Genomic DNA, 22,819 nt, shown 5'->3' with positions numbered 1-22,819 from the left:
TGAATGCATTGTTACCTCAGAAAGACGTCCCTAGGCTGGCGGCTGGATTGTGGGTGGACAAGCTGATCTTTGAGGGACTCCAGAGAGCAGTTGTAGATGTATACTGGACAGCGTGGCCGGGCTGTGTCTCCAACACTCTGCTGGGACAGCTGCCGACCAAAGCTGATGTGGCAGTCCTGTCTCTGGGGCTCAGCAAACTGCACTCCATTATTCTCCTCTATTGAATATACACCAGAGTACAGACATAGATACGGGCTACACACATAGGAGGATTCAACATGCATTTAAGAATGTCACACAAGGGCCCATCAAACAACAACAACAATCTGCCCACTAAATGTATAATTTGTACACAATTTGTTCAAAGGTATCCAGACACGGGCATGCTCCCAAAATCAAGGGTATTCATAGGGAGCTGGAGCCACATTACATGAACTTCTACTCTTTCTGATGCTGGAGCTACTGCTACATAGCTACTGCATTTTACTTAATTAATCCATGAGACCAAAACTGACTTCAGCACTGATGTTGGCTAATTTTGAGCTGGAGCACATTGCACACCAACACATCTAAACACATTCAATGAAGATTTGTTACTCCAACACACTCCAAAGGTGTTTAATGGATCTTCTTCCCCTCAAAATTTCTACTGCTACACAAATCATAGGACAGTCATGGGATGTTTCCCATTGTACTCTTAATGAATTTCTACACCAACTGTATTTTAACATCTATGTCAGTAATGAATCAAATATAGTAATATAGTAATGTAATAGTGTGTGTCAATTTCTGAGGGGGAACAAAAGAACACATATGCCACTGTGTCAGCAATTCATGACTGAAAATCCTCTTTTCTGCTATGTTTATCACACACACACATGCATCTATTTCACCATCAAAATATCTCTTAGATTATACTACAAATTTAAGTTTTAAGTTGCAGTATTTAAGAAACAAACTATGTACTCTATGTATGTAAAACAAAAATCACACAGACACACACAGGCCTCTTTATACATTTAAACTAATTAATACCTACCTGTATTCCCATTGGTCTCCTCTATGATGCGTCTCTCCTCATTCTCCCCAAGACCTGATGTTGGGGTTTCAGGATTTGAAAGTAAGTGGCTATCTCCTGTTTCAATCATAGACTCTGTCTCTTCAGGACCATTAACCGAGCTGCTGACTGACTCACTCTGTGATTGGTTGTTGCCTGGAGTGAGTGTCTCGTCCTCATCATCACCAGTGCCATTAACATGAGGTTCGATTCCCAAACCAAAGGACATTAGAATTTGTACATCTGACAAAAAGACAACATATATATATATATATATATAAACACACACTTTAAACCTCTGAAAAGATTACTTGTATTATTTAATTATATATGAATTAATAATGAATCACTAATTGTTATTAGACATTACTTAATAAATAAAATCTGTAAACATGTGAAAAAAATGCAGACTTTAATTTGACATAAAATAATGCATTAACAGTTTTGGAATGACAGCCTGCAGTTTAGAACCCACAGACATCACCATCTTCATGTGGTCATTTCAGATACATTGTAGTGGTGTACTGTATCTACATGATAAGGCAAAAGTTTAGACAACCCTGGCCAAATGATGCTCATTAAAAAAAAAATAAACAGTTAACAAATCCTTTACAGGAAACACATTTAAATCATTTTCCTGCACGTTTGTATTAATATTCTAAATTTAACAAAAAACTAATCAACACATTTAATTTGACCTAGGGTGCCCATACATATGCATAAATATTTTAGAGTGTATCTGATTTAATATAAAAAAGCAGGATAGTTGGCCAGTAATTGTACATAAAGGTTGTTGAAAGAGCATACCAGTGAAAGTGGCTGGGAGGAAGACCAGCAGGACTTGCTGAGGGCTGATGGATTTAGCATAGCATTTCCATAAAGGTGACAAGCTTTCCCTATCCACCACAACATGCTCCTCATCCACAAGGTCAGCATTACTGAAACTCTGCCAATACACACACACACATGAAGAGACATAAACATCAGTATCATTTTTACATGAAGAGATAAAGACTATCCCAAATGCAATGGTCTATGCTGTAAAATTAACATGACATATTAAAGCAATAAGCCATACAAGATCAGGTGATTTAATTGTTTGTGTTAGACAAAAGCCTAGTAAACAAACAACAAAACCTGGCTCAGCCAATCAGACTTCAAAAACAAGTAATTGTTTACCAGCACTGTCTAGAAGGATCAGGCATTAGTTTTATAAGTGTGGTTTGCTTTGGCCCAGTTTGTTTTGTGACTAAGGAAGATGAAAATGGTGAAAAAATACCTGGAGAGTGCTGGTGGAGCCAGTGACTTCCTTACTGCTCCCTATTGTGTGTAAGGACAATACTGTATCCTGCCTCTCGGGTGGTTTCAGACACTCTTCTACACACACAGACACACAGAAAGAGACAGAGACAGATAGACACAGACACAGAGGCATGATTAATAACAAAAGCTCAGAATACTTTTTCACTTTATTATTTTTCCAACACCATTTGAGCCTGTCAGCTGTTCTTTATCGTATGTCTCCATTAAGTGATCTTATTTTTCTTCTACTTTAAAGTTTACATTTTTGAAATATGTGTTCCTGTTCTGACAGCAATGTTATATTCATCATCATGCTGCATTACCTTTGATTACAGGTAAAGAGAATGGAGCCATGTGGCCATCTCGCTCTCTCTCGAGAATATGATGCATGAAGGTAACATGGTCTCCATCAGCCAATGGTATCTCCCGGTCACTCAGCTCATTCTGCAGGGAGCTGTGGAAGAGGCTGAGCAGCAGCTCATTGGGCAGCGAGGGGGCACTCTGGAGCGAGTCTTCAAGCATCTCTGCTACAGGGGCAGAAACACATACAAGACACATGATTTCTTTGATGTACACCCGTGCATAAAAGCAACTGAATGGTCTGAGCTACAACATTTCTTAGAAAAGTTTGTGTTGGGGGAAGCCCACACAAGGGATGTGTGTGAGAATGAAGAAGAGGTGAGGTGTGAGGGAAGGCGTGAAGAGTGGTTTTAGGGCCACATGAGAGTGAAAGTGTGTGAGGGATGTAAGAGGGTGAGGGATTTGTGAAGGAGTAAAAGTGTGTGTGGGTTATGGATGTGTTAAGGAGTGAGAGTGTGTTAGGGTGAGGGATGTGTTAAGGAGTGAGAGTGTGTGTGGGTAAGGTATGTGTGAGGGAATGAGTGTGTGTAAGGGATGTATGGGAGAGTAAGTGTGTGAGGGAGTGAAAGTACCTTTGCTGAAGGTGAAAAAAAACAACTCTATCTGCTGGCACTTGGGCAGGAGCTTCATAAGGTCAAACTGAAAAGGCACCATGTGTATTCCATCAGCAGGAGCAACAGCTGGATCCTCGCCTAAACATAGCACACATTTACAGATGTACAAACAACCAAACACACACATGTAATTACGCACTACTCAGTTCTTTATCCCAGTGTGTACTGCTGACCTGGTGCGTCTTTGCTCCCAATGAGAGGGTGCACCTGATCTTTGTTCAGACACAGCTGAATGAGGTACTCAAATGTCATCATAGTGGACATACACGACAGATCACGAGGAAAAATCTACACAGAGGAAACATAAACAACAACAAAAAAAACATCCATCATCTTTCCATCTATAGTCTTCAGCGTATAGCTAAAAACAAGGACATTGGCGTTTTGTGTATATTCATATATATGTAAGGTGTGTAGTGGTACTGACGGCCTGAGGGATTTCCTGGTATGTGAGATTCCTGAAGTGTCTGTGCTGATCAGAAGGACTCCATACAGTTCCACTCTGTGGCTCCACCCAACACTCGGTTACCAGATTTAGCTCTGTGTCCACATCTATGGCCTCCACCTCGGTGTCATTATCATCATCTGTTGAGAAACTGGGGAGGAGGATAAGATTTAGGATTCAATATTTAAAATACACTACCAGTCAAAAGGAACTGCTCAGTTGTACATATAGCATTCCATAAACAGATGTCCACAACTGTTGCAGATGTTTGGATGTGTTCTAGGGATTTATTCCTTCTTTTGGAATAACCACTAAAAATGAGACAAGAACAAGACAATGACAACTTGTGGGAAATGTGCAGAGAAGCGCACAGAAGTGAAGAGTTTGCATGTACAATAATGACTGTTTCTGTTGGCAGACATTAGTCATTAGTCATTAAGAACCTACAGTATACACCATTAGCTGTCTCTTTTGATTTTTGATTTCATTTGATTTTGTTGTGTATCAGTGATCCTTAAACAAAAAACCCTTGAATAATTTCTTTTCACTGCCCGGGCATTATTTATTACAATTTAGTAACATTAGTTTGTACTTCAAAACTGCCTGTCAGATTTCTAGATATTGTTTAACTTTAGCTAGTAAGGATTTATCCTATGCATTTTTATCAGACACTTAACTTCTGACAAACACCATAAAATAAATAATATGGCAAACAAAAATAATGACAAGTGCAAGAGAGTTAAAGTTTCAAAATGCTACCTAAATAATAAATAAGATGTAAAGGTAATATTAGTGCTTGTAAATTAATCACACAAAACAAAGTTTGAACACTTGGGGCTGTAAATATGCAAATAGACTCAGCAGCAATGTTACCATGTTATTAAAGAAATTATTACAAATATAACAAAAAAAAGAAAGATTGGCAGTAGTTTAGGGGCTCTTACCTGTCCTTGGTGGAGGTGGAGTGGGGTGGGAAGAGAATGTACTGGACCATGCAGGTGTGATGCTCAGTGTTCAGAGCTGCAGGGATCCCCTGCACACACATTCATACAATGACATTAATACAGCTGGAAGCTGGAAGGATTGCTATGAGGCAACAAGACAGCAGACTGTTTTTGAAATATCCCCTGAAAATGTGTTCCTGTGTTTCAGTTTTGTTTTAGTACAACCTTGGGTGTTTGGACAGCCATAGGCAGTTCGATCACCATGTTGACGATTCCTTCCCCACTGGCAGCAAAGTGGAAGCCTTCAGACAGACGGATCCTGTACATAAGCAGCATGACACAGAAAACAATGAACCATTCGCACAAACACATGCTTAGATCAATGAATTTTACACCCCTGTGTGTGTGTGTGTGTGTAACTGGACTCACTCTGAAAGCATGGAGAGGATGTGGGCAACAGCCTGCAGTGACACGGCAGCCGATGGCCCACTCTGCACCGTCCACACCCAGCGCTGGTGCAGAAAGTAGCGGGACAGCGAGGCCAGTGTGGAGGAAGCTGTTCGGCTGGCTGCCACACTGAGGGGAGCAGCCATGCTGGGGGGCTGAGCGAAGGGCTCCATGCTTAAAATGAAAGGTATTCGGAAATCCGTTGGCAGCTTCTCATACCTGTCACACGGAAGAAAATTAAGAGTGGAGTTTACAAGACAGCATTTTCGTGCGGCCAGTCATCACTTACTCCTCACATTCATTTTATTAATCTCTTTTTATTCTTTAACAACTAAATAGGCTTTGTTTTTTTCACCTTGCCTTTAAGACTTGCCTTTAACACTGATTGTGGATTTGTTCCTGACCTCTGATTTGATTGGCTTCCTGATATTTAAAATGCATTAATGGCTGAAATATGGAACTGTGTGAGTGGAATCCTCTGATGTGCCTCCACTCCACCCCACTGTAAACATTCTACAGGAACAACACTCATGTTGACCATAAATAAAGGTGTTCAATAAAGGTGTTTTTTTTTGTACATGATCATCATAAACAACTAGTTTGCTTCAACACAATATATATCAACAGCCCAAGATACGTTTTGAGATATTTGTGTTTAAACAACAAGATGATTAACAAATCAAGTGAAGAAGACCATCAGAAAAGAACGTAAAAGACACATGTACTACTGTAATTAAACAGAAATGCCAGTCCGCATGTCGGATGTGCATCAATCATTAATCAATTACATTCTTCCCTTGCCTTCCACAGCATGTTCATAAATTTAATAGTATATTAAAACTGAGAGCTAACTGTAAAAGATTTGCGTTTATGCTCTCACCTGATCAGTAGTTTCTCCAAAGGCTTGTTGAAAATAACAACACATGTCCGGTCGGACAGTGCAGGTTTCGGCACAGGGAGAGGGGGTGACTTGGAGGGAGAGGCATTACCCAGTACTTTCCGCTTGGTTTTTGGCGTGGCTTCTTTATTCTGGACGCGATGAGGAAAACGCAGCCTGAGAATCTGCTCTCGTAAATCATCCACAATCTGGCGATAAGAATAGAGAAGGCTGTAATCTCTGTTATCTCATAGGTCACCCCCTACCCTGCTTTTCACTACCTCAACCAATTTTGAAATCAGGAATTAGGGGTGGGCAAAATTAGAATATGTTTTCATTATGGTTATCAATTACCATGGTACAGACGTAAATCAATCACATGGTAGGAAACATAGCTACTATGTTACACCAATAGTATATAGTTCTTCAGTGCTATCAAAACACTGAATAACGGCTACAGACAGCCGGTCAACAACCAGTATATGGCAACTGAATACAAATGCACAGTAAAAAAGTAGCTGAATGGATGTGAAATTCTGACAACCTTGTATTACTCAACTGTACTGAGGTTCTGGAGAGACTCATTACAATGTGTGGCAAAAAAAATTGAAAGGTTTTCCTTTTTCTAAATGTGAGCATTGATGTTAACAAACTCACTTGTGTCCCTGGATAAACTTGCAAAATGATTTTGTAGAAGGAAAAAGTCTCATACACCAGCTATAGGCCTATTGAGTGATAGTCTAAGAACCTCAGTGTTTTAGAAATAAAAGGTTCTTTGGAGTGATGCCATAAAATAACCACTTTTGTTTCCCTAACAGATCTATATATAACATATCCTGACAATTTATTTGTAGAAAATAAAAATCTACAAAACATATAAATGTGAGTCTTCTTTGTTAGAGGCTATTCTGGGCCTGGTTAGGTGCTTTCCATGATTTAACTCATTAATTCATTACCATGTTTAATTGATTTGCTAGAGGAGAAAAATCCAACATACTTGGCTGGACACTGACCATCCAGTACCAGAACTAATAACCACTGCCTGGTGATCCCTGTTCTACTGGACTGCTGCAAAGAACCATTATTTTGAGTGTGAATACCTTGTTCCTGGTGTGGGCCATCGTTCCTATAGGGAAGCCCAAACGTAGCACCATGCACGGGGCTTTGGAGATAAGACGCACCAGATAGAACGAGACCGGTGTTTGGTCAGCAGCACTGAGAAGAAATTATAACATTCATCAAAACTGCTGAACTTAATTAGATATCACTGTTTATGTGTTATCCCCACCACACACATTCAGTATTGAGTGCTGTGTTGGCTGTGCACCGTCCTGTCTGTTTACTGTGTCTAATGTCTGTTGTATTAATCATATTCCTTGTAGAGTCCATCTTTGCACATTTATGTTTGCATTTTATGTATCTGTACTGTATTGTTTCTGTCCTTTGTTGCACCATGGTCATGGAAGAACACAATTTTGCTCCACTTGCACTCAGATAGAATGAAAAAGCTTTTGGACTTGACTTGAGAAATAGGATAGGATAGTTTTTTCTCTTTAAACTGTTGAATACTCCATGTCCGTGTGTGTGCATCCTGCTTGTGAGCGCTTGAATGTCTTGCCCAGATGTGTGTGAGGGTGTTACCTGTAAATGAGCTTGACATAGGAGTAGCCCTCAACCAGCACAAAGCTGCTCCAGTCCCGCAACAGCGAAGTCAGAGCAGAGTGAGCTATCCGGCACTGAATGGTGCTGAACCTGCCATTACTGCCTGCATTGTGCACATGTTTTGGAACAGGGCTGCAGAATAAAGAAGAAATTAGATAAAATTATAGATATAGTTGTTATCATACAGTGTCTGAAACAACACAAGCAAGTCTCTTTGAGATTACTTAGCTACTCAATTTAGCACAATGCTAATTTGTGGGATATAAGCTTTCATTACCAGTGTCCACATTATCCTTGAAGTAAAAAAAATAATAACTCACATGTCGTGCTCTAGAATTATGGCAATTCGGTGCATATGTAACCAGCGCTGCCAGAAATTGGCGTCCATGGACAGGACAGGCTTCCAGTACGAGGCAAACTGTGACTGGCTGGAGTCTTTCGAGCCACTGTGCTGTAAGGAGAGGACCTGAGAAGGAACAGGTTCATGGTCAGAACTGTTTGAAGAACTAGCTCACAGTAATATTGGTGAGCTAATATATGTGGCACAGTATATTTTAAATATTCAAATCAGTGTTTAAATGCAATGTTACTACAATTCATACACAGTAATCTCACAAATTAATCTCATTACTTAATATACAAACACTAATTATATTTAGGCATTTCTGTTTGTATAAGAATTTATTAGAAATCAAACCTGAAGGTCTGTGTTTAAATCATTTCTGTTTACATGTAAGAAAAAATGGTTACTGCCTCATTGTGTCATTAGAATGTAAGGACTGTTTTTCAGACTGGGTACTGACAAAAATAAACAATAAATAAACTGAAACTTGCTTCAGTACAATAGTCACTGGTCACAATCCAATGTGTCAATGCATTTTTATTTTTTATTAGCCCCATATTACCACCTGGCAAAAGTTAAAGGGTAAGAATATGTAACATACAAACAAAAATAAATTCTGGAGATAATTAACCTTTTAAATTTACATAACCATCCTATCCCAGTAATCCTGAAACAGATAAAAGGATGGGAGAGCTTACCGGGGTGGTAGATCCAGGTGGGATGTAGAAGAGTGGCACACCATTTTTCGTGCTCTCAGGAATGGTGTAGTGTTCTGGGATGGAGTTAAAGGACTGCAGGTGCACCAACATTTGGTCTGTTTGATTAATGCTGCAGGTAAACAGGACAGAGTCACTAACAAACAGATCAAATCAGCAAACCAGCAAAACACTAAAAGTGTAACGATGCACACATTTTCAGGCTTGAGTTGATCAGGTAAAGATGTGAATGGATTTCATTTTGAACCTAAAATATTACACTATGTAATGTAGTTTGCCATGCTGTGCCCCACCCACTTTCCTCTACAGTGGCATTCAACAGTTTGGGCACCCCTGGTCAAAGGTTCTGATGTGGTGAATACTTAAGAGAGTAGTAGATGAACTGCTAAAGATGAAACATTCATTTCAACATTTAAGCAAAATTAGTGTATTTACACCACATTGCTTAGCTATTGACTGTAAGTGGCACTGTCCATGGTGCACCCAGGTGTCACGTTTTCATCACTGATAGTGGTCTCGATAATCAATGGTATATGAGAAATATTGTAGAGCAACATTTTAAATATATATAACTTAAATTGTTATATCAGAGGCTAATCTGAATATTTAAATAAAGTTTTTTTTCAATTCTCTAAAATAAATAAATATATAAATATAAGGCTTGTAATGTGGGTGTAGCCATAGTGTAATGGGACAGACCCCTGCAGTGTGTTCCAGAAGCGCCGTATGACTGAGGTGCGATAGGGGCTAGTGATGGGTTTGCGGAGGGTGCAGCTGATGTCATGCAGGATATCATAACTTCCCTCCATCGTTACTTCCACCCATGTGGTGCGCTTAGCTGGCAGGAGCGGCCAGCAGGCCACTGCAACATACTCTATACGCATGTTGTGTTTCCACAGCAATACCAGCTTCACTTCCAGCTGAGTGCCTCCTGAAGAAAGGGAGAGGGGAAAAAATTATAAAACATAAAATAAAGAAATAATACTAATTATCATCATCATCGTCATTAGTTTATTGTTATTTCTGTATTGTTTTTAATCATTGTTACTATTTTCTTACTGTTGTTATTAACTACAAATTTATGTTATTAATGTTATTACCTTCAATTGAATGTCTTCAGTTACAACCACTTACATTTATACAATACATTCCTCTCTATGCTTCTCTATTGCTCTCTATTCCTCTCTGCAGACAAAACTGTACTAAATACAGACAGTCAATAAAGCTGATCCGGTAAGAAAGACACAGATGAAGAGAAACACAAACACACCCACACATATGGTAATGAACAGACGTTACAGGAGCTGAGTTTTGGAGAGGCAGTAGCAGGTGATTTGGTGTTGTGATGTTTTGATACTGTAGCACTTTGGTAGCACTTTGGGGTGTTGCTTACCCTTGGTAAAATTGATCTCTCGGATGGTGTACCCTTCCCTCAGTCTGACAGACAACACACTGACCAACTCAGCATGAACTTCCTTCTCTGTGTGTTTTTTCCTCCGCAGCACCAGTGCAGGGTTTCCACTGGCTGACACCAGGTGTTCATTAAACAGCTTGTGCTGGGAGACTGGAAGCACACACAAACACATATATAACATAGATAGAGAGACTAACACAGACATGTACACTTATCAATAAAATACACACAGTTCAGTGTTATCACATTTTCATCTCCTATCACAATTTATTTCAAACAAATCTTGATTGAAGTAAGCGGTTGCTGAAATATAAACTCATGTAACTAATTTTCCCCATTACCCAAGACCCTGCTTTACTAATGTGGTTTCTGACATTGTAATCCATTAAAATGACCCTTAAGATTGCTGCTACAACTGGTCTACTGAAGATTACTCAACAGCTTTACATGGTGTGTGTTTGATACTTTAGGTGCACAGTTTTTAGGTGCACAAAACCTTTTGGTGGGGTACACGCTTCTATAACTTTTTAGCTACATTAGCCATATTTCTGTCATATTCCTCCCACTGGGGCCCAGGTGTGCTGACCAATTACTGGATGTGAAAGTAAAAGCAACCTTGGTTAGATAGACAGACATTCTCACTTCCTGCTAGTGTTTTGCAACTTATATGACTTATGGTTCAGAAAAGCACAACAGAACAAAACTTTACAGTCAGCAATTACTAAAAGGCTCATAACATTATGTTGTGATGCCAATTTCGAATCATCAGAATCTTTATCCAAAAGAAACATCTTTTTTTTAAATTTTGTAGCTGGAACTGTTTCCCATTCTTCTTTGCAGAAAGCTTCCTCTTTTAGCTTCAGCCTTTTAACAGATAGTCTAACATTTGTTCTGGTATTTGGTGGAGTCTATTCTCCCCTCCACTTGAGCAATATTGCCAATTCTGGCAACTCAACTCCAAAGCCTGAGATCCATTTTGCTTGCTTTACAATTGAAACACAATTCCTTTTTTCCCCAAATGCAAGTTTTATTTAAACTTCATCAGTGCACAATATCAATCATCTGGCTCCTCACAATGTTTTGTGATGATGTTTTGTAATGAGGTCACAGGTAAAGGTTCTTTTCAGAGCTGTGTATTAGGATTAGGGAAATATTGTGCTTGATTAGCTACAGAGGATGCGTTTTCAACTTCTTGTTAAAAAAAATGAAATAAAAAAAAATGGGATGCACAAGGGTGCACAAACGTTTGCATAAGACTGTATGTTTACGTTAATATTCACAACAATATGCTATTACTTGGATAGAATAATTTATATATTTGATTTTTTTTTTTAAATGTATTCTCGGAAACATTCTAAAACTACCAATTTTAAGCAAATCTTAACATTAGTCTCATAGCACCGGAGGCAAATTTCAGACTCCAAACCTGTCTTGGATACTGATTTAATTTGGGGAAAGGGAAGATTTGATTTAGTTTCAAATCCCATTCATGCCTATTCCTTGTCCTTTTACAACACTCCTAACACCCCCAAAGTCCAGAAGAGAATATATGATCTACCTCACAAAAAAAAAGAAAAAAGGCCAATATGGCTGACCTCATGTGCACTTACAACAGTAATAGTCCGGATTGATTGACTCGCTGGTGCGGAGGAAGGAGTAGGTAAGGAAAGCCCGGTGGTAGGTGTTCATTTCCTGCCCCACCTGAGCCGGCTCTGGGCATGTGGACATGTAGGAACCGAAGGTTGCCATGGAGATGAATTTCATCAGCTCCACATTGGGGATGTAGCCAAAACTGCAGTCGTAAGAGTAAGCTCCACCCACCTAACAAACACAAAATCTCTCTGAAATGATAACTATTCAAGTGCACCAGTCAAAGGTCTAGACTAGGGCTGTTTGTAATGATTATATTAGTAACTGAGTAAAGCCACAGTTGTGTATTATTACACACAGCAGTGTTAACTGCAGAAATCTTTAATGTTTTCAGACCCATTTTGATTTCTTCTACAATCCAAGCAAAAAGGATTCAATACAGTAGTGAGAAAATGGATGTAGTAACAACAGTGAACCCATATTTTTGGAGCTATATAGAAACATTTTTAATGAAAAGGTTTTACTAAGAATCATCTTAATGGATCTACATTCTACCTGAACAAAGGAGCAAGCGATCGTTCCACTTCTGAGCTGGTTTAGTAGAGCTTCACACACAGCCACATCTGGAACACTTGTCACTCCATCTGTGATTATTATTATACCTGTACACAATATTGTTTTTAATGTTCAACTGTTATTTTTTTAGAGATCAAAGAAAGAAGAAGGTTTTAAAATAGTAACCCAGTACAATAGTGTTTACCCATCCAGTTTCATACTACATGTATACTGCATTAGAGAACAGTGGCATTTTCCAACAACTTGCTCCAACAATATTCACTATTAAAACATATTTCCTACTCCAGGCTCCTACTTTACAAAGCCAAAATGCTATCATTTAGCTAGAGAAAAAAATCAAACCTGTCAAATAAGATAAGAGGAGTATCACCATAACTTATCCTGGTAGCCGAGACATTCAGTTTTGTGAAACACTCTCAGGTGAAGTGTAGTTAAATAAATAAATAAATAAATAAATAAGAAAATAAATAAGAAACAAGCTCACAGACCAGAACCTTCCCCAGTCTGATGTGTGGTGTGGTTTCAGTACAAGCGTTTTATTTCTTACCTGCGGTAGAGTTGGGGGGGAGGAGCTGAAGGGCCAGTATCCCCTGCCGGACCATACTGACCAGTCCCACGTCAGCTGTGACCATAGAAACACCCTGCTTCCTCTGCGGCTGCTCCTCCATGGAATCAACACCAATTGAGGGGGAAGAGCCATCACACTGTAAAAACAAAGAGCCATTGCACTTAAGAAAAAAATTCTAATACCCAAAAAAATAATACATATATACATAGCAGTTAATATGTTTATTAATGACAGTAGTAATAACACATTTCACAGTCTTGGATCTTTATTGAGTTGCAATTAAAATCATAATATATAATTATTGTAAGACTATAAATAACTTCAGAAAACAAGACTCTACTGTCTGTAGAGACTCTTAAAGGGAACAACCCAGACATCATCAACAAGACTTGGTTTGGTAAGATTTGGTTTGGTTCTTGCCTGGTTATGCTGCTGCTGTAAAACCTCAGCAATGCTGTTCTCCACAGCTCTGAGCTGCTGGTAGATCAGGTGCAGAAATTGGTCCAGGTCTGTGCAGTCCAGCTGGCTTCCCTGCACCAACACCTGAAGAGCAGAAGCAAAATAACACATTTTTATATTTAAAGATAACATTTATAAAGATATAACCTCAACACACCAGTAAAGACCAAACATACAGGCAGCACTAGTGTAAAACCATTAGTCTGACAACAACTGCAAATGTCGAACTGCTCTGAATCAGGAGAGAGAAGCTGCTTAGAATTAGCTAATTTAGCAGGATAACAGTCCGCTTTCCACAGAAATAATTTCAGTCTGGCTGACAGAAAATCCACTCCTAAACGTTTAGACGAGAATGACACAGATTGAGCGACTGCTGTTGAAGGACAGAAAGCCAAATTCTCACACTCCCAATTAAATCTCTAGAACTCACTTTCAAACCTCACACTCACTTTCAAACCTCTCACGCTCACCATCACCGTCAAACCACTCACACTCCCCATCGCGCCTCTCACACTGACCGTCACCATCAAACCTCTCACACTTACCGTCACCATCAAAACTCACACTCACCGTCACCATCAAACCTCTCACACTCACCGTCAAACCTTTCATACTCCCCATCAAACCTCTCACTTTTGTCACTCTCACCATGTAATTTTTCTCAATACTCATTTTTAGTTTCAAAGTCACTGTTCTTTAACCCAGCTTAATGTAGATTTGGTGCTTTTATCTCTAGTTTGTATCTGCCTGAATAAGTTTGAGAAGGTATTTGACCACTGATTATCTTAACTTTGTGTGTATTAGTATTATTACAGTGACTCTCTGCACTGACTGTCTGATCAAGACAAGACAAATATGACATTTTGAATATTTGACGTCCACATGATTAAAAAGGAAGAGTGATGTAATAACCTGGTGTGAGCTAAGGCCAACAATAGAGGAGTACGCAAGAATAGTGATGAAGATTTCTGGTTGAAATAGGAAGTCTGTGCCAGGAACTTTAAACGGAGCAGCCAGTCCAGCCAGGCATCGAGACAGGGCATGGAAGACTTCATCAAATATCATCTCTCCTGTACTGTCATCCTGCAGAACACAGAGAAAAACATTTGCAAAGTGCTTATTACCACTCAGTTTATTCTCTCCTCAGCCACAATCAGTGGTAATAAACACTGCAGTGACTTAGAAGAGAGTAAAATGAGTGGTAATAAGCCCTGCAGTGACTTAAAAGAGAGTAAAATGAGTGGTAATAAGCCCTGCAGTGACTTAGAAGAGAGTAAAATGAGTAGTAATAAGCACTGCAGTGTTGAAAAAGAGAGTAAATTGGTGGTAATAAGCCCTGCAGTGACTAGGAATAGAGTAAAATGAGTGGTAACAAGCACTGCAGTGTGGAAAGAGAGAGTAAAATGAGTGGTAATAAACACTGCAGTGACTTAGAAGAGAGTGAAATAAGTAGTGTAGAGTGTTCCAGGGTGTCTTTCAAAAGGGCTGTCAAAGGGTATTTTACCACAATCCCAGTGGAGGGGCTGAGGTCCAGCTCGATGATAAAGCGGTACCGCCGGGCCAGGAAGGTGACCCGCGTGGATGGCACCAGCAGGTACGGCATGGAGGTGTGAGGAGAATCAGGTTGCCATCCTTTCGGCAGAATACTAAGAACGTCCAGTTCATTCTCTGATTTGAGCTATAAACACAAAATCAACCCATTTCATACCCACTATGGAGAGCCTGTAAACAATAACCTCTTCTTTAGTATAGTAGCTGCATAGTAACAAGTAGCTAAGATATACAGATATGTTTAAAATGAGTAAATAAACAGCTTTAGAACATGCAGAAGTGTGTCTATGTAGAGAATGTGAACTTCTTTATTAAAGCTCATTGTATTTATTAAAGGTCAACATTATGCAATGTAATGTGACTGGGGTACCCAAACGTGCATAGGAAGTGTCCATAAAATATATATAGCATATATTGTCCATAGCATTACCATGGTTTCAAGATATCTGGAGGTATATTGCAATAAAAAAGGAGTAATAGAACTGCAATGTGATATTTTCTAAATATCATGCAGCCCTAAACAGAAATGAGGCTAATCCCACCCGAGCACACTTTCCAGTGCTATTGCTGTTTGTTTTTCATACTCTGTATTATCTATCACAATAACCTTCAAATATGACAGTGTAGCTTTCTCAATATCATTTAGTCCTATCACATACCAGCTCAGACTTTGGGGACGGCCGGATGACCTGGTTTAGCTTGCCGAGGAACCAGGACAGACGCACATTTCGTGATATGTGGTAGTCTTCTTTCATCAACAGGTACACCTGGTCTGCCTCCTCCACCTGCATGAGAAAACACAGCCCAATTTCTGCAGAAAGATCTATACGTCCCATGTAACAGCCAAGCATCCACAATATTCATGCTGCACTCCATAAATAAAAATGTTATGAGCATAAGCTCTATTTAGATTGCACTACAGCAACAACTAGTAGGACAAAAATAGGCACAAGGTGGAGAGTGCAAAAACAAAGCTCTCTGAAACGACAACTTCACCCTGAAGCGAATCTATAAAGAGACTGACAGTCAGGTGATAAAGAGATGAGGTAAAGGAAAAAGAACAGATAAGCAAGCAGCAGCAGATCTGCACTAAATGATGGATTAAATACCTCTTCTGCCATCACTCTGAGTTTATGGAAAGTAGATTAAATTACGTCTGGGTTCTAAACGCCACCATAACAGACTAACACTCAGCATGTAAAGCGACTTCTTGCTTTGTAAAAATCAAAAAATTGCTGTAAAATGTAGGAACCATTTCAGGGAGGGGCTGGTAAACAACACTATCATGACATGGTCTTTTTTTGTGTGTGTATTGGACCTAATAATATATTCATTTGTGTACACTTGTGCTTTTCTCCTTTTTTTATTATTAGTTTTTTATTCAGCTGAGCACTGATACATATTTAGCATTTGTCAGATAGAGTGAAGTCTGTTTTAGAATAGGAAACCTTATGACTTAAAACTTAAAGCCTTACAGAACAGGCAGATAGAATTGTGCATAGGTGGAGCACTGAAACAGACTTACAGTAAGAAACTAGCAGCTGACTTACGGAATCATTTTATAATCACAAGACTAAGTAAACAAGTTCCAGCAAAACAGAATAAACACAGCATTAGCGCGAATTTACCTCATTGTCCTGTCTTTCTGCCATGCCTTGTTTACCATTACTAGCAGATTCGTTGTATGCACCGTAGCCTCTGTCAACAGAATAGCTCAAATTTAGATGATATTTTTATTTTTATTTACCCCCGCCAACTTCGCCTTGCTGTCTGCAGTTAGCTTAGCCTAAAGCTAACCAACTCCTCCGGAACACTAAAAAGTGAACACAGTGATTTAAAGTATGTCAAAATAAAAGTCCTCGTATTCCAGCTCCCTAAATGATTTAAATGAAATTATTTAAATTAATAAATTAACACCAATAAATTAGACATGTCTCAGCGATAACTATTTACGTGTTGTATATGTAAAACACATATATGTTGGGTGAAGCATTTCTACACGAACTAATCATTTATATTGCACCAGCAACACATTGCATTTTCATAAAGAAGACAACGATATGTTAACATTAAATTATGATATTATAGATCAGCAGATTTGCCAAGTACAATAAACTATGTAGGCCTATTTCCAAGACAGGTATTTAGCCTAGTCTTGGACTACAAAGCACTCTGAATGGCGATTCTCCATTGAAAGTGAAATGTAGTTTGTTAATTAAATAACATATATCAGGTTAAATAATTAAAATATATATATTATATATTTTAATTATATAATTAAAATATATAATAATAATATAATAATTATATATATATATTATTTTTCAATTTTATATAATCTCTTTGAAATCAACTTCAAATCAAATCAATTGTGCAATACATTAATTTAGTTTACATTTCTTAAAACACTGATCAGAATACGTAATTATTTAATAATGCAATTATTTGATATGTAAATAAATTTGATGAACAGTAATATACTTGTTTCATATTTATATCTGAAATATTAAAGACTTCTTCTTGTGTTCCGTGGACCGTCCTGAGTGCTTCCGGCGCGTAGTGTTCGTAAGCTGAGCTGCAGTGAGTAAACATGCAGGTAAAATCGAATTACACTTTCATTTATTTACTTTTTGTTGTTGTTTATGTGATGCCACAGATCGACCCTGCAATAAGTTCTAGCTAGCGCTAACGGTTTGGTGTTCGTGTAAAGTGTATTCAGTGTTGCGGTGTTTGCGGTACCGTGATAAGCGAAACAACTGCCGTTATTTCCCTCAGTTTAATCAAATGTAACTGGTTAGCTAATCACTTTATGGTACAGATAACGTTAGCTGCACTGTAAAACACTGGCACCTGAATGTGAGGTTTGTGCTGACAGTGGAACTAACGATCCTGTTAACCAGTTTAGCGTCTTATGATGTAAAAGTCTCTATTGTTTTATGTAGCTAGCTAGCTAAGTTAGCTAGCCTTAATCAGTAACGTCAACTCAAACATCGATCATATTTATTCAGTAGTAGTAGTAGTAGTAGTAGTATTAAGACATACCTCGAATTTAGGGGTAATTTAGGTCAACTGTGGGCTAAATATAGTGTTAAGAATCTGAACCAAATATTTTGAATACTTAGCTAGTAGCCATGTAGGTTGGTGTAACTGTTGCTGCTATTTCGTCAAGGTGCTTTGCTACGAGGTCATTAAACCATTTAATCCAAATGTATTGAATCAGATAATTCTGCTTCACTAAAATGGCGCTATATTGATCTGAACAGAATAAAAATACATTGAATATTGATGATAATAATGCTGATATGCACAGCGAATGAGGTTCATGTCAGACCTGCACTACAGATAAAAATTATAGCTACATGATATGATTGCAAAAAAAAAAGTAAATGCCACATTTCTAAAGAGACCATTTAGTCAGAAATTCAATAAGTATTATTTTATTTGTTTGTTTGTTTTTTGACATGTTTGAGGCAGTTGTCCACTTGTACTTTTTTTTCAGCAAAGAGAGGAAAAGCTGTTGGAGGCATCTGTCGAGTCTCTGATTTCTCGTGTTGCGCATCTGAAGAATTCTTTGCAGAGCTTCATCTATAAGCTGGAAAATGAATATGACAGATTGACTTGGTGAGTACCAGCTCATGGCTTACATTACCTGTTTACATATTTAGGGGGTTCAGAAGTGTATTTTCAAACAAGGTGTCAAAGTAGGCAATATATTTTAGGAGATACTGTGACACTCAGGAGAGAAAGAAAATGATGGTATAGTGCCATCACTGATGGTTCATGTCTTTATCGCTTGTGTGTACGAGAGAGAGCTGTTGACAGATATATTTTGTTCATCACAGGCCCTCAGTGCTGGACAACTTTGCCCTTTTGTCAGGGCAGTTAAACACAGTGAATAAACTCTTACGAAATGAGAAAACTCCATCTTACCGGAATCAAGTCATCATTCCCCTCCTGCTGTCCCCAGATAGAGATGAAGAGTTAGCGGTTAGTATCAGTATTTCATTCTGATTTCATCACAGCTGGTGAAAAATCAAAATTACATCCAGATACATTTCCCTTCAACTCAGAAACTTACAGAGCAGAGGGTGCCCGTCTTCAGTCATGAGATCGTGCCAGACCACCTCAGAACAAAGCCGGACCCAGAAGTGGAGGAGCAAGAAAAACAGCTAAGCACAGAAGCTGCCAGGATTGGACCTGAAGTAGCTCAGGTACTGTGTTGTTAACCTTCAATGTAAATTCAGGTAAAATTAGTTGTATGAGGAAACCTGCTAAACAGCTTTGATTTGTCTCAGTTGGAAGGAACCATAGCTCCTTAAACTAAAATGAATTTAGTTTAAACCTGTTAACTCTGTTTTTACTGCCGTGTCTGAGTTTCAGATATACTATACGATTCAACTTACTTAAAACCAGCGAAGGTATTGCAGGTAGAATTAGCCAATTCCCACTTGGCTAAGGCAAGATCTCCCTCATTACGTTTACATTTATGGCATTTAGCTGATGCTTTTATCCAGAGCGACTTACAAGGTTACTCGTATTACAGAGGTGGGCCATTGTATGTTAGGAGTCTTGCCCAAGGACTCTTATTCGTGTAGCGTAGCGTAGCCACCCGGACTAGGAATTAAACCCCAGTCTCCCACATGGTGTGGTAGCTCACTGGCAGGTAATGGTGTTATCTGTGCCGCCACACCAACCACTACTACATAATGTACCCAGACTGAGTAGATGTGCTATTGCCAGGATTTTATCTTATGGTCTCCTGATGGTACTTGCGCTAACAGTTGCACTCTACTCTCTCTCTTACTGAAATAAATGTTTTAATGTTTTTATAGAAACAGATCCAGACAATGAATAAACTGTGCTCAAGCCTTTTGGAAAAGCTCAACAATCCTCGTGACGATCGAGAGGCAGAAACTGCAGGTGGGTGTTGTTCTTTTCACCTTATTTTAGGCGATAAAAGTCACCAACACTATCTTATCTAGTATGATGTACGTTTAGTGTGGAAACTATGGTGTTGCTGATTGATCATTAGCCTCAGTTACTGTATACTGTATTTTTTCTGTTTGTTTTTTTTGTTGTTGTTGTTGTTGTTCAGCCATGCGGCAGAACAAACCGTCGTTCAACCCGACAGATACCACTGCCCTGGTGGCAGCGGTGAGCTTTGGCAAGGGACTTTCAAAATGCAGGCCCCCTGGCCCAGTCACCCCTGGCCATCCAGGACAGCCCATGATGACAGGTGGACCCACACTGCAGCAGGTCACCATCGCTGGCAATTCTGGGCACCAAGCAGGCATGGGAGCATCAGTGGCTCAGCAGCAGTCTGGTCAACCTGGTATGTCAGCTAAATGAGTAAAATAAATAAGACTGAAAATAAATAATGTTTAATTTTCAATGCTGTGAAGTAAACCACTAACAAATGCAGCATCTTCATAGACATGCATTAAACAAGCAGCTAAGCATACAGTGAACTATGTTGTGGTATGCAGTGCATGTCTACTGTAATGTTCAAGATTAGAATTAATGTTTTCAATAAAATAAAAATCCTTTAGATTGTAGATAACTGTAGAACATAATTCTAATGACAATGTTGTGTACTATCACAGGCTTATAATGATTAGTAGAAAACTGAAAAAGAAAAAGTAATGATGGGTGTATTGAGAATGCTACATAGTCATAACTGATTCTAAAATCATTCTGACATCAAGAATGCCTTGTATTCCAGAAGTGGTTGACGTATAATGAGAGTAGCATTAATTATAACATTTGAAATCTACATTGTGGAAGTAATCAGTGGTGATAAAATAACCAATTTGTTGTTCTCTTTTTCTTTCCAGGGAAAATGCCGAGTAGCATTAAGACCAATATTAAGTCTGCTTCTGGTTCAATGCATCCTTACAATCGGTGAGGTGGTGGACACCATTAACTGGAAAGGCTTTTTTGTTTGATTGTTTTTGTTTTTTGTTTTTTTGGACATTTTGTTCATATCTGCCTGCTTTATCTAATGGTTTTCAAAATAAAACATTTACTGAAACAAAATTCACTGTTCCTGTCTTGGGTGCAGTCTTGTCCAATTTGTTTTTGGGAGTAGTAGTATACACTGACTCAGTAGCTAAACATTTTAATGAATGAATGTATCTTATTGTCATTCATAAAAAAATTAAAAAAAAATAGAAGTTTGGGGGAACTGTGGAGGTCAAAATAAGGTCTGAGAATATTACACTTCAGCAGATTTTACCCATCCGAAAAGTATGCCCAGGGTTATATACAATCACTTGGGTCAGGGAAGGCCTGTCGTACCTTCTCACTGCAGGACTAGAGCAAGGGCTGAAATGACTCATTTCAGGATCATCAAGGCCAGTTCCAGTGCCTGCTGGGGCTCAGGGTAACCCCTGAGAAGGCATGTGTGGTATTAAACAGCATTTTTCCTTCCGGATGGATCTTGAACAACAGCTCCTTTATAGGCAGCTTGTTCGTATGTTCTTACTGCTCCAAACGGAGCTCTGGAGGTGTATGGTCCCTCATCTATGTGTGATTTGTCAGTCACATTCTGTTGGAGCATAGTCTCACATGCACGTTGTCATGGCAGATTAAATAAAATGCCATGCTTTGTCTTCAAGACAAGAACTAGAGACATTTATGAGAAGACTCTGTTACTGCAACAGCACCATCAATTACTGTGGAGAGATGGCATTACACAAAAAAGGTGTTCAGACTGTATCAATAGATGGAGCAGTCCATAGTGTATGCACTAAAAAAAGGGGATAAAGTAAATTAAATTTCCTGAACCTACCTTGAACATAGGCACTCTGATGAGGTTCCTCCAGGAGTTCCATCAGTTATAACCCGGCCACTGTTCTGTGACAGTGCCAGTTCCTTGGCGTGTGTGGTGGTGGCCCTCCTCCTGTGTCCTCCTGTGCCTCATCCTTCTTCATATTCACTACATAGCCAGAATGAACTGTAAGTCATGCTTAGCTAGGCTACAAATAAGAACATTAAGTAGTGGATAGACCCCCGGCCCAGTCTCAAATCACTGACAAACCAAAACAGGTCTTACTCAAGAATTTCCCTGTATTTAGCACCATCCATCCATCCACCATTCCCCTTGACTTTGTCTGTAAGTAAAGGCTTTTTTTCTGGCCAGCTCTATGAAGTGTATGGCTTACTGTGGTCGTATTGACAGATACTCCAGTCTCTGCTTGGAATCTCTGCAGCTCCTTCAGGATTACCTTTGGTCTCTATGCTGCCTCTCTGCTTAGAGTTTTGGTGGGCGGCCCTCTCTTGGCAGGTTTGTTGTGGTACCATGTTCTTTCTATTTGATGACAATGGATTTGATGGTGCTCCAGTTGTTTATAACCCAGCCCTGACTTGTACTTCTCTACAACTTTGTCCCTGACTAGTTTGGAGATCTCCTTGGTCTTCATGGTGTTGTTTGATTAGTGGTGCCTCTTGCTTATTGGTTTTGCAGCATCTGGGGCTTTTCAGAAAATGTGTGTATATACTGAAATATCATGTGACTCTTAGATTGCACACAGGTGGGCTTAATTTCACTAAGCATGTGACCTCTGAATGTAATTGGTTGCACCAGAACATTTTGGGGCTTCATAGCAAAGGGGGGTGAATACATATGCACATGCCAATTTTCAGTTTTTTAATTTCCAAAATTTTTTATATATATTTTTTTATCATTTCACTTCACCAACTTAGACTGTTTTGTGCAGATGCATTACATACAAGTCAGATTTAAGAAACAGATTGTAATGTAACAAAGTAAGTAAAAAGCCGCAGAGGGTGAATACTTCTGCAAGGCACTGTATGCAACACAGCCCAAGAATGTCACAGAGCTCATCTTTTGCAAAGAACAATAGGTACGAAATTGTCTCTGTGTACACTGGAT

General features: G+C 39.0%; 2 protein-coding genes across 2 annotated transcripts in view; one reads left to right on the top strand and one right to left on the bottom strand.

Annotated features, from left to right (window-relative positions):
* The window catches only part of szt2 (SZT2 subunit of KICSTOR complex), a 113,741-nt gene extending 97,038 nt beyond the window's left edge, over positions 1-16,703 (bottom strand). Inside the window, exons 1-26 of the mRNA XM_072683946.1 lie at positions 16,554-16,703; positions 15,585-15,710; positions 14,879-15,052; positions 14,287-14,457; positions 13,336-13,458; positions 12,895-13,051; positions 12,327-12,433; positions 11,792-12,002; positions 10,161-10,331; positions 9,467-9,698; positions 8,750-8,879; positions 8,029-8,174; positions 7,688-7,840; positions 7,147-7,261; positions 6,050-6,255; positions 5,152-5,388; positions 4,948-5,041; positions 4,723-4,811; positions 3,761-3,929; positions 3,507-3,621; positions 3,292-3,411; positions 2,683-2,886; positions 2,337-2,434; positions 1,865-2,003; positions 1,040-1,300; positions 16-217 (exon numbers count right to left, since the gene is read on the bottom strand). Of these exons, the coding sequence (XP_072540047.1) occupies positions 16-217; positions 1,040-1,300; positions 1,865-2,003; positions 2,337-2,434; positions 2,683-2,886; positions 3,292-3,411; positions 3,507-3,621; positions 3,761-3,929; positions 4,723-4,811; positions 4,948-5,041; positions 5,152-5,388; positions 6,050-6,255; positions 7,147-7,261; positions 7,688-7,840; positions 8,029-8,174; positions 8,750-8,879; positions 9,467-9,698; positions 10,161-10,331; positions 11,792-12,002; positions 12,327-12,433; positions 12,895-13,051; positions 13,336-13,458; positions 14,287-14,457; positions 14,879-15,052; positions 15,585-15,710; positions 16,554-16,577 (3,974 nt within the window). The 5' untranslated portion in view covers positions 16,578-16,703. The remainder of the gene's footprint in view (positions 1-15; positions 218-1,039; positions 1,301-1,864; positions 2,004-2,336; positions 2,435-2,682; positions 2,887-3,291; positions 3,412-3,506; positions 3,622-3,760; positions 3,930-4,722; positions 4,812-4,947; positions 5,042-5,151; positions 5,389-6,049; positions 6,256-7,146; positions 7,262-7,687; positions 7,841-8,028; positions 8,175-8,749; positions 8,880-9,466; positions 9,699-10,160; positions 10,332-11,791; positions 12,003-12,326; positions 12,434-12,894; positions 13,052-13,335; positions 13,459-14,286; positions 14,458-14,878; positions 15,053-15,584; positions 15,711-16,553) is intronic.
* Positions 16,704-17,455: 752 nt separating this feature from the next.
* med8 (mediator complex subunit 8) lies at positions 17,456-20,961 on the top strand. The gene is made up of 7 exons (XM_072682948.1): positions 17,456-17,521; positions 18,425-18,546; positions 18,768-18,912; positions 18,996-19,136; positions 19,758-19,845; positions 20,021-20,257; positions 20,760-20,961. Exons 1-7 carry the CDS (start codon positions 17,516-17,518, stop codon positions 20,828-20,830), a joined length of 810 nt encoding a protein of 269 aa, XP_072539049.1. The 5' UTR covers positions 17,456-17,515; the 3' UTR covers positions 20,831-20,961.
* Positions 20,962-22,819: the final 1,858 nt, after the last annotated feature.

The sequence above is a fragment of the Salminus brasiliensis genome, chromosome 7 (assembly GCF_030463535.1).
Source record: "Salminus brasiliensis chromosome 7, fSalBra1.hap2, whole genome shotgun sequence".
Lineage (NCBI taxonomy): Eukaryota > Metazoa > Chordata > Actinopteri > Characiformes > Bryconidae > Salminus > Salminus brasiliensis.
Note: the sequence above shows the minus strand (reverse complement) of the source record. Positions and strands in the feature narration are given on the sequence as shown.

Bases quoted from the DNA above. Each gene is read 5' to 3' on its own strand.
- med8 (XM_072682948.1), top strand. The intron at 18,547-18,767 runs GTGAGTACCAGC...TGTTCATCACAG, and splicing joins GAATATGACAGATTGACTTG to GCCCTCAGTGCTGGACAACT. The intron at 19,846-20,020 runs GTGGGTGTTGTT...GTTGTTGTTCAG, and splicing joins TCGAGAGGCAGAAACTGCAG to CCATGCGGCAGAACAAACCG.